Below are 11,657 nucleotides of genomic sequence, written 5' to 3'. Positions count from 1 at the left end.
GTTCACGCAGAGACCCTTAATTGAATTTAATCAAATATACTCTCCCACGGTAAATGGCATTAAGTTCCGCTACATAATACAATTGGCAGAATAATAAATTCAGATATGCAGTTAAATTTATCTTGAGAAATCCTTGATGGATTCATAATTCTCGAAATGAGGATTTTGAAGTATTATTATGTGTCATTATTTACTCTTTAAAGGGTTGCGAATGGAGTTAATATCCTCATTGAAGGAATAATATGTACCATTGTGTGCTCGATAAAGGGTTGATAATGAACTTATTATCTCAGTCAAGATTGATGGTGTAAACATCAATGAAATATATAAAGAACTCGAGAATGTCAGTTCATGTTTAAAGACTGAGACTTTTGAAATAAAAAGCTTGTGAAAGCTATAAGTATTATCTCGACTTGAAGATCGAGTTTTTCTTTGAAGATTCTTTTATATACACCAGTCAACCTACATCTAAAAATGTTTTTTTTCACATGTCTATATGCATATAAGTGTCATGTTTTTATCAAACTAAAGGTTGCCTAATAATCTCTTGAAGCAGATAAGGAACTTTTTTGGACTCGAAGTCCCTTACTTCATTATCATTGGAGCACCATTATAGAACCAGAAGTTCCATAACCGCAACATATTTGCGATAAAATTGCTAGCAAAATCTAGTGTTCCCCTACAAATGAAGTACTTGAATAATGATTGACATATCCTCCGGTATCTTCGAGATACAAAAACATGACATTTATGTAAGAAACCATGATACGGTTTTAATAGGCTACTTGGGTACTGGCTGTTTTTGTTTGATCCCCGCAATGCCAAGTCCAAACTGGTTATACAATGTCTTTCCCTAAATGTTCAAAATGAGGACAATAATACTTGTGTTGCACAAATGTTATATGAGCTCTAGAAGAGCCATAAGATTATTAGACATTTACTCTAGTGACAATCCAGAAGATTTGTCCAATCCATTTCTTCAAATTTTTGAAATATATGTAGAACTTGAAGATTTTTATCTTCAGGGGGAGACATGAAGTACATTTACTCGAATCAATCCGGAAGATTGAATGTGAAATCCTGAAGATTAAGTCATAAAAGACTCACAGTTGCGCATTATTTGCAACACATAAATTCATAAATATCATGTACTCTTTTCCTCACTAGTTTTCTCCCATTGGGTTTTTCTAGTGTGGTTTTTAACGAGGCATGTGTATGATATAGTAATGACAATGGAAAAGGTTGCGAAATAATTGCTTAAATGGACAAACCCCAAAATCCTGAAGATTATGCAGTTTGCGCCCTGAAGGCTTATGGTTGTACTCTTTTTCCCTTAACTAAGTTTTTCCCACAGGGTTTTCTTAAGTTAAGGTTTTTAATGAGGCGACCAATACAATATATGTTTTTATATATATCATGTACTCTTTTCTTCAACTAGGTTTTTTCCCACGTGGTTTTCCTAGTGAAGTTTTTAATGAGGCATGAATGTATGCTATCCATATACCTTGTACTCTTTTCTTGTCTAGGTTTTTCCCACTGGGTTTTCCTAGCAAGTTTGTTATTAAAGCAAGATTGTGGACAAATAATGTCCAAGGGGGAGTGTTATAAATATTTCATTCATTATGGACATTATTGTTGGTTTGTAACATATGTAACAGTTATGTCATTTAGTATAATACTTAATGATTGTACATGTATATATATTCAGATATTGAAATAACAGATGGAGGGGTCTCTCTGGCTTATTGTGTTCTTTATCTCTTCTCTATCTTCTTTATCTAAATTCTATTGATCAATATGTTTGAGCTAATAAACATATTACAACAGTAATGACATAATGGTCATTTAGTTAAAATAAAAAAACGTAGGTAAAATTGTGATAGCAGCAATGTCCGGAACAGGTGCCTACAATATCTACGCACCTGTCTTCCTCACTCGCAGCACTGCAGCTGTTTGTACTTAGGCGGGTACCTAAGATAATACTATAAATTACTTGAAAAAGAATCAAATTAATAATAATAATACGCAAAAATGGAGCTTGACACCGCCGAATTGGAGGATGCGGCGGTCTCTGCTGGCGACGCCACCGTCGAGAGCGGTGCCGGTGGCGGTACAGGTGAGGAAGACGACGAGGTGGTGGTGTTGGAAGACGGCAGCGGAAACAGCGACCAAATGAGCGATAAGAAGGCGGCGGCGGACCGAGTGAAAGGGCCGTGGTCGCCGGAGGAGGACGCGATACTGAGTAGGCTCGTGAGCAATTTCGGGCCGAGGAATTGGAGCCTGATCGCTCGAGGAATTTCCGGCAGATCGGGGAAGTCGTGTCGCCTCCGCTGGTGCAATCAGCTTGACCCTGCCGTCAAACGCAAGCCGTTTACTGGTAACTCTCAATTTCATTTTCTCCGAAACATATTTAGGAATTTTGCTAATTTGAACCATCATCATAGGGCAAAATGTGTAGATTCACTTGTAAGAGAAATAGGATTTGATAATTGCATAGACTCGCTGTTTACACCAATGTGGATGTGACTTTAAACATACAAAGAGGACTGAGAAGAAATCATAGTTGTAAAGCTTTGTCTTTTACTAAATTGTGAATTAGTATCAAAGAAAACAAGTTACAAGCAAAGTGAATGGAATGGAATCTCTCAAATCAAATTCCAGTTGTTATAAAAAGTTGAATAGTGAACATTGATAGGGTGTCCTATGAACACGAAAAAGGAGAGTGTATTTTCCATTTCAAACATAAGTGCATCCTTGTTCTTTCCCTATAATGATAGCCCCTCCTACAGTCCTACTCTCCTAGGACACATTAGATGGTAGTGGTATGAACTGAGGCATTTAAACTCGAGATTTCATACTTCTAGATGAGGGTAAAAGTGTTGGTAATACATATATATATGCATGAAATTCCTATGTTAACTGTGGAGGTTAGCTGTGCTTAGAAAGTAGTTTATTTATTTATTTATTATTATTATTTTTTACTTTTTGAAGTAGTGAAACAATTTACATATTCATTAGATGTTCTGGCTTGGAGAAAATTGTATTGAGTTCAATTTGTAAGCATTAAGTTATAGCATGCTGTCAGTCGGTTTACCACTTCCATTGCCATTTCTCCTTGTAGAGTAATGAACAGAGAATTGCTTCTACCTATTTTCCTTGGTGAGAACAAATATCCGTTGTAAATCTTGCTTGGGAGTTTGTTTAGAAAGCAACTAATGCTTGCTAATCCATTTGGTAATGGATGTTGAAATATACTATTTAGAATTCTGTGTGGAGTGAGCTATACTTGTAGGCTTTCCATTTTAGAGAACAATCACTTTCATTTCAACTGGTTTGGGACATTTGATAGAGTCTGGACAAGTTCTTTGTTAGGCACCAATTCTTATTTATTTCTATGTCTAACACCTAAAGCCATATGGCCCAAAGTAGATCACCCCCGGGTATGTTTGGCGTGGGGGGATTGTTGTACTCTACCTTTTCTATCATCATTCCTCGTATTTCTGCATGTAAGGGGAAATGTGCGTAGTTTACCACTTTGCCTTAGATAGGATATTCTGCATTTTATAATTATTCTACAGTGACGTAAATGCTTTTAGTACAGAATGTGACAAAAATTTCAATTATCTAAATTCTAAAATGCCAACGAGACTAAAAAATCTATCAATTGTGACAAAATTTGATGATCTAAAATACCAACGAGACTAACAAAACTATGAATTGTGACAGAGGAAGAAGATCGCATAATTCTCCAGGCACATGCTGTCCATGGAAATAAATGGGCATCAATTGCAAAGCTTTTGCCTGGAAGAACAGACAATGCAATTAAAAATCACTGGAATTCTACCTTGAGGCGGCACTATGCGGCACTTGGAAAGCTTAAGGGTGAGTTTGGTAACATGGGTGAAGATGTTAGCCCTGAAAGATCTAAAGCTTCCTCTGAGGATACTCAATCATGTGGAGACGTCAATTCATTGAAGGCTTCTGAGGGAAAAGATTTCTTCTCGGTTGAAAATCCAAATGATGTACCCTCTGAAGACAAGAACCAGGATGCAGTTCAATCTATTGAAGAACCAAGGGAACCGCCTACTCTGTTCCGCCCTGTGGCGCGTGTAAGTGCTTTTAATGTTTATAATTCTTTGGACGGCCCAGAAGCCTTGTTCTCAGTACCAAGAGTTACTCCTCTACAAGGATCTTCGCTTCAAGCCACCTCAAATCCAAATATCGGGATCAGCAAATTGCTTGAAGGAGCTTTTGGTGAACAATTGGTTCCTTGTCAGTGTGGCCATGGTTGCTGTGGAAATTCACCTCAAGGAAATCATAACAGTTCCTTACTGGGTCCTGAGTTCGTTGACTATTCAGAGTCTCCATCCTTCCCAATCCATGAATTGGCTGCATTAGCCACCGACATAAGTAACGTCGCTTGGCGTAATAGTGGATTGGAAAATGGAAGCATCAACTTGTTCTCCAATTCAGCTAGTAGTGTGATGTGTGGCGCCTCTCATGCACAAGGAGAAAGTTTGGAGGAGATGAGGAAGAGCGACCACCATTCACAGCTTGAAAAGGGCAAGGCATTGATGGCAGATCCAGCTTCAACACCAATATCTAGACAACCTCTACAAGTAAATACTAAAACTTGAAGCACGAGCTAATCGGGTGAATTCATTCGCATAATTTGGTAAAATTTTCAAAGCCACATGACAAGTAAGTAATCCAGAATACATTATCGTGTATTTGAGCCTCTAATCAGTAAAATATCTTGGCCTTGGCCCATGGCTTAGAGTTGCTCACAAATTGTTCAAGCTAAAAGCCTAAAACAGTCTTGAGTCCTTGCATTAACGTGCTGGAGAGATGGGATTTGCATGGTTGTTGTGCCTTAACAAGAACAACATACTACATTTTTTAGTTGTTTTCAGATTTTCATTTTCTTTGAAAGCATTTAGCCAAAGGTTGCGGTGGTAGAAATGTAGAATGGAATAACTTGGTACATTTTTGCTTTTGCTTCCTTTTACATTTTTTTGGATGATGAGGGAAACCTCACAACCCTTTTGGGTATAAGTAAACTCAGCCTTGTGACCCTAGCTGGCAAAGGACCATAAGGAAGTAAACCAGACTAAGTTACCTATAGTTGACCGGCTCAAACCAAGGAGGCAAGGATTTGAACTCGTGACCTTGTGGTTACAAGCGTGGATCTCAAAGGTTGAGTCCCCAACCCCAAGGGCCCCCCACACCATGGTGACTTAATAGCTCAGCAGACAGGATCAAATGTCGGTGCGCACAAGGGATCTACCCACTTTGGGTATAATCTCCACACTGCTACTGCCGAGGTTCGAACCTTGGTCTCTTCTCCTAAATACTGCATGTTGAACCAGTGAGCGAAAACCGTGCTTACTAACTTAATTTTACAGTTTGTTTCTTCTGATTGTATACTTCTACTTGGTGCCGTTTGAGTGGGGACCTTTCTGTTGGCCGACAACTCGTGTTCTGTACTTTGGTATAATGTTCTGTACTTTGGTATAATACCATTGCCCTGTGCCCCTATTATGTGTGTTTGTCTTTGCAGAAGCCTCTTATTCTTGGAGATATCTTGATATTGACATACATATATGGAATTTAGACAGCAAGAAGATGGCAGCAGACATTATTATTTTGTGAGCCTATGCGGCTATGCTCATATTTACTTGATGAAACTCCATGTACATTATTATCCTTGAATTGGATATTCATCATTAGAATTTTTCTCAAATGTCTTTTACTACCTCTTTCTAAAACTGGCAAAAGAGAAGGATATTGGGGTTGATAAAATAATTTTTTTTTTTAAATGGTGACATGTAACAACGGCAAATTATGTTGTGCATCCGTATGCACCATGCAAAAATGTGCATCGTTTTATTAGAAACTGAATTTTTTTTTTTGATCGAAACTGATTTTTTTTTTTTTTTTTAAGTGAGATGCATGTTTTTAATAAAACGACGTCGTTTTTGCATCCGTATGCACCATGCACAGCAACAGTCTTTTTTTTTTTTTTTTGGGGGGGGGGGGGGGGGGGGGGAGGGGTGGGTAAAGAGGCATTATAGCAACCCCATCTGGGGTTTATTTGAGGTTTTTTCTTTTAAAAAAATATTAAAAGCGCGGTGCACATTTTGCACACCAATTGCGCTTAGTGGAGACTCGTGCCTGTTGGACACGTAAATCATAATTTTATTTTAGACGACAATTTTCTCTCGTCTTTTTTTTTTTTTTTTTCATTTCATTTTCTCACTTCTAATTGACCTGGAAAAAAAAAATCCCCCAAAAAAATCACTTTTGGATGCTCTTAGAAAAGCTCCCTCACGTCATTATCATTTTAATGATGTTTTCTAATCAAATTATTACATGTGACCCTTTTTTTATTACCGTTGTCGTGGTTATAAAATATGAGTTCTACTATGCATATTCTTAAACTCTCTTAATTTTACATCCTGATGTGACAAATAAGGATGAGTTATTTCCATCATGGGTGTGACACCCCGTAAACCTAAATACTAATTGAGGATTAATTGAAGAATTAATCCAAGCTTTCTTTGCTAATTCATTTCTAAAAAATCCTGAAATTTAATAGTCGAGGGACTAAATTTTGACTAGTCACTTAAATCTATTGAGTGTACCTTGTGCTTCATGAGTTGTGTCCTTGTCCCCTTGTCTTTCCAACCTTAGTAAGGGTAAAAGAGGCTTTTCACTCATGAATTGTTGTTCAAGCTACCCTAGCAAGATATTTCATTTCATTCATTCAAGCCTAAGTCTCAAACACTCTAGCCTCTCTCTAAAATAACTTAGCTTATTCTTCAAGCAAGAAGGTGAACCTCCAAGCCTTGCAAGATCCTTCACCAAGATTCCTACTTTCTTCTTCTTGAGCATAGGAAAGGGTAATGTTCTTAGCTTTTTGGTGTTTTTAGCCATCTTTTGGGTGTCTTTAACTAAAGTTAGAATCTTTCTTGTGTTTTGGTTTGTGTAAGAAGTTGGTGTGGAAGAAGAGCTCTAGGAAAGGCTTAAGAGGGTGAAAAAGAGTAGTTGTTGGTCTACAAAGGTAACCCATGTTATACAAAACCTATTTTCTTACTTAAATGATGATTATTGGCTTCTACTTGATGTTCTTGATGTGATTTGTGAGATTTGATGCATGGTCTTGTGATGATGCATGTTTAGAGCTTGTTTTTAGGTTTCTTGAATGCCATTGCTGGGCTATTTCTTGGGTTCAAGTCATATCATTGTTGTGTGTGAGATTTTGGGTGTTTTGGACTTGAAATTGGCCTTGTCGTTGATTTTTCCCGAAAGGAAATTTTGGAGTACGGAGCGTATCCCGCGGGCGGAACGGCGGGCAGTGGCCTACCCGCCGCCCCACCCGCAGGGAACAGGCTCTCGTGGGCATTGTACCCCCGCGGGCAGGCCCACGGGGGGGGGGGGGGGGGCGGGGGGGGGGGGGGCTACCCGTGGCCCCACCCGCGGGGAACATTATGGTGGGTTGCGGGGATTTGTTCCCCGTGATCCTTTTCTTCTTGGTGTTGATGTTTTGACCTCCCGTTGTTGGATTATTGAGCTATTTGTGAGTGTTCTTGATGTTTCGTATGTCTAGAACGGTGTGTTAGGAATCCATATAGGATTTGGTGTCTTGAATCGTGCTAAGGTCCAACCTTGTGATTCGTTGGGCTAATATGAGTCTTGAAGGTTCGTTTTGACCATTTTGGTTTACTCGCTTGTTGAGCATGCTAGTTTGATGTTGTTATGCTAGTATGTGTGGTTTGTTCCTTCTTATTGGGGTTGGCAACTTGTGTTGTTAATCATTTGGTGTGGGATTGTATCCTTCGTTGTTGAGTAACGTCTCATGTCTTTGTTGTGATCTCTTGACTGATTCTTATGGTGTGATCTTGAACAAATCGTTGTACCCTTTGTTGATACTTGATTGGGGCCATTGATGGGCCTTGATCTTCTTGATGATGATGATGACTATGTGTGACTATGAATGAGATTGGTGGTGTGTGACTTGAGCTTTGCTCACAAGATTGGTGGTGTGTGAATATGATATTTAATGGTACCCTCGTGTACTGAGAATTCGGTGGTGTTGGTGGGGGACGACGGTCCCAGGCAGAATAAGGTTGGACTCAGAAGTATACGGTGACACTAGGAGGTAACGGTTGGAATTGTGATAAGGTCGAGACTAGCCATAAGGTTGGAACAGGGCATAAGGTTGGAACTTGGAACTATGAAACGTGACACATGAATGTGTCTTTATGTGATTGTGTGATTCCCTTGCTTATAAGCATGTCTTGATGTACTCTACCTTGTGAATGGTAGGTTGCATCCTGAGTTGTGTTGTCTTCGATGTTTGTGGTCTTGTTGTTGTTGTGAGGTTGATGATCCTCGTTCTTATTGAGAGTGTGATGAGTCTTTGATGTTGACTTCTTTCCTTGGTTTTGAAATGATATATATTGTATTCCCCAGTTTCAAATGGCTTTGATTATATCTATCTATATTATGCTATTTAACGCGTATTGATGGGTTACCAGCATTATTCGCTGACCGGGTGTTATCCCTATGTTTTACAGGTCTTGAGTAGATGACGAGCGCGCTAGTCGTTGTGGTAGCTAGTATAGTTCCCTCTTTTAGTTGCTTGTGTTGGGCCTGTGAGCCTTTGTTAGTTCATGGCCTGTGTGCCTTAGACTTGATATTGTTTTGATGGATAGTTGTAGACTTAGCATGTGCACCCATGGTTTATGGGCGTGGCATAACGCTTTCCGGTTTTATTTAGCTTTCGCTTTTGACTGCTTTGATGATTAGTCTTTTTATCTTTGAATTTATGTTTTTAAAAATGTTGGTAAACGGGGGTGTTACAATGCGAGTACACCGAAAAGTGTTTACATCAAGAACTTGTGACATGGAGTGAAAGTTAGGAGTATAAAATGATAGTACATCAAATATTTTTCATAAAATATAGGGTTACTTGATTGAGTTGATTCACCCAAATAATAAGTCAGACTTGACTTGAAGGTTTAGTTACAAGTTGTTGCCTCATCTAGACAAGACATGTAACATACATCTCCATCCAACGTACTCTAAAAATTGTGTCATTACTCATTAGACCTAAGACTGGAATTGGCGACAAGTATGAAGTAATACAAAAGTAACTTTGTTCGGTTTTTTAGTTGATCTATAAGGTTGTTCTCATCCCAGTAAATCTCTCCCTTGCTAAATAAGATTTTTCCTTTTTCTTTAATGCCACTATGGCTAGCAAGCTTGTTATTTTTGCAACCTTGTTAATGGCAGCAAAAGCTACCATGTAGTACTTTTTTGTTTGTTTGTTTGTTTTTTTTTTTTTTTGTTTTTTGTTTTTTGTTGTTTTTTTTTTTTTTTTTTTTTTTTTTTTTTTTTTTTTTTTTTTTTTTTAGTTTTGAGTTAATGTTTTAAAGTGATGTGGTATTGGAGTCCACTTTTAAAAATGGATTAGATTTAATTTGCATGATGTAATGTAAATAGTAAATGAATTGTAAATTTAGTAATGTGGAGGTAGGACTCACTTTTGAATGTGAGAAAGTATTGCAGGGATAACTACAGTTTCGCTGGATAATATACACTCAAATATGTGAAATTGTTATTCAGTTTCATTTTGTATGTTGGTACCGTTGGTAGAAAACACAAATAATAATAAAAAATAAGATTATTATTTTCTGGAAAGAAGGGAAGAAAAGATGAAGAAATTTGGCTAGTGTTTGGTGTTGGGTTTTTGCAAGAGTCAAGTGAGCACTCTTTCTTTAAAACCTTATTTGCCACCTCCCAAAGATGCTAGGAGCGTTGTGGCCTAGGCTTCCCAGGATAAAACTTGCTAGTGATTCAATGTTTGAGCACTCAAACAAGGAATCCGGCGAGCAAGACACGGTTATGAACACAGTATGGCTAAGAAGAGGAGTAGAAGCAGAATTTTGAGGTTGGAAAACAAAAGTTTCGTGCAGTGTTCTTGCTGTTCTCACTGTGTGTAAAACTCTACTGCCTCTACCCTCTCTTATATAGGGTTGAAGGAGCCAATAGCCTTTATTATGGCAATTAAAAATGACATTAAAGCTGCCTTCCAACAGCTATAACAGCAGGCCACTACCTGGGAATTGAATTCAGAATTCAAAATTGGAATTAATAGACAATTAATTCCGTAACAGATGGATCAATTAATTCCGTAACAGATGAATTCAATCCCCTCAACAGTCAGAACTTTCGGGTTCCAGACCGTTAGCGTACAGGGTTCGGTCTCAACTTTCGACCTCATCCAGTTTCGGCCCTTGCACCTCTCGTGGACTCTGTTGCACGAGAGTTGTGCTCTCGGTGCACCACAACCTCTCGTGTTCTCTTGTAGCACGAGAGTTGTGCTCTCGGCTCGTGCTCTCTTGTAGCACGAGAGTAGGTGCTCTCGGTTCGGTTCTGGCCGAACCAAGTGGCTATAATGAAAATGATGTCCGCAAGGCTAGCCAATTTCCGAATGACATTCGTGCCCCCAGGTGCCGGCGCACACGAGCTTGGGCTTGAATCAAGCCTTTTTCAATCTCTGCTAGTTGGAATTTGATTTGCACCCCCACCCCCACCCGCGCACGCGCGAGAGAGCCTCTATGCTATACAATTCTACAAGCTTCAAAAGAGTTCTTGTATATAAGGGGGGAAAATCTTCATTCCAAAGCAATGTGGGACAAAAGCTCACTTTTTCCCTTCATTTTCCAGCTCAAATGGGTCTACTTTGAGAATCAATATCTCATTCACCCATTATCCGTTTTGAGCGTACAATATATCGATCTCTTCGTCTCACTACGAAGAATCCGAATCCACTTTAACCCGACCCAAATCGGAAGTGAACCCCACTGATAATTGTACCACAAAATAGCCACTTAACATGCCATTTTATGCCATTTTAAGCTATTTTTCCAACATTGTATACATTGCAGTTTCATTTCAACACAACTACAGTTTCACTTGATAATATAAAAATAATACGTGAGGCAGTGTCAGTTTGGATACACTATAATTTCAGTTGGTAATTAATACATCAAACATGCGCGCTCCGTTAATTGTAACGGCGCGTTGTTTTTTTTACTTAAAAAATGGCGTTGTTTCATAGTATAATTGCTGAAAACACCTTATGTACTTTCGTTATTGTTAGGTGTTTGGCTCTCATTGGTTAGAACTACATGACAAGTTGAGTCTTTATCAATATTTCAAAAGAGACTCTCGTTTATATTATAATTTTATTATTTTCTTCCTATAATAATATTTAACAAATTTTATATTATAATTTTATTATTTTCTTCCTATAATAATATTTAACAAATTTGTAACTAAATTCTAGATTAATACAAAGAAAGAGTCTTTTCCAACATGTTATTGATCATCGACTCACATTATCTTCATCGGTATTTAATCCTATCAACAAGGTATCCACAGCCCATCAATCATAATCTTTTGCATGTAAATAATTCGTCACTTTTATAATTGGATTAGAGAATATCAAAAAGCAACTTTGAATTTTCACCCAAACAAAACTTAAAAAAAAAAAAAAACACTTTTTCTCCCTGAATTATATATTTATAGCAATTTTTCTTCCTGAATTATTTAAGTGGCTATTTTTTCCCTGAAATGTTAAATGGACA

At 38.1% G+C, this 11,657-nt stretch overlaps 1 protein-coding gene and 2 long non-coding RNA genes across 3 annotated transcripts; 2 read left to right on the top strand and 1 right to left on the bottom strand.

The window, feature by feature from the left end:
- Window positions 1-1,144: 1,144 nt before the first annotated feature.
- Window positions 1,145-5,356, bottom strand: LOC109157705. The gene is made up of 3 exons (XR_002050270.1): window positions 5,010-5,356; window positions 1,512-1,517; window positions 1,145-1,159 (listed from the first exon to the last, which is right to left on the bottom strand). It is a non-coding gene; the product is annotated as an uncharacterized LOC109157705 (long non-coding RNA).
- On the top strand, window positions 1,933-5,002 carry LOC109157704 (myb-like protein AA). Its single transcript, XM_019305543.1, has 2 exons — window positions 1,933-2,377; window positions 3,727-5,002. The coding sequence occupies exons 1-2, from the start codon at window positions 2,032-2,034 to the stop codon at window positions 4,635-4,637; spliced, it is 1,257 nt and encodes a 418-aa protein (XP_019161088.1). The 5' UTR covers window positions 1,933-2,031; the 3' UTR covers window positions 4,638-5,002.
- Window positions 5,357-6,758: 1,402 nt separating the features above from the next.
- On the top strand, window positions 6,759-8,790 carry LOC109157827. The gene is made up of 3 exons (XR_002050291.1): window positions 6,759-6,902; window positions 6,996-7,063; window positions 8,580-8,790. It is a non-coding gene; the product is annotated as an uncharacterized LOC109157827 (long non-coding RNA).
- Window positions 8,791-11,657: the final 2,867 nt, after the last annotated feature.

This window comes from Ipomoea nil, unplaced genomic scaffold, assembly GCF_001879475.1.
Source record: "Ipomoea nil cultivar Tokyo-kokei standard unplaced genomic scaffold, Asagao_1.1 scaffold2792, whole genome shotgun sequence".
NCBI classification, from domain to species: domain Eukaryota; kingdom Viridiplantae; phylum Streptophyta; class Magnoliopsida; order Solanales; family Convolvulaceae; genus Ipomoea; species Ipomoea nil.
The sequence above is the reverse complement of the archived record's forward strand: the minus strand, read 5'-3'. Positions and strand labels throughout refer to the sequence as shown.

Bases quoted from the DNA above. Each gene is read 5' to 3' on its own strand.
- LOC109157704 (XM_019305543.1), top strand. From the start codon at position 2,032: ATGGAGCTTGACACCGCCGAATTGGAGGATGCGGCGGTCTCTGCTGGC. The intron at 2,378-3,726 runs GTAACTCTCAAT...GAATTGTGACAG, and splicing joins CAAACGCAAGCCGTTTACTG to AGGAAGAAGATCGCATAATT.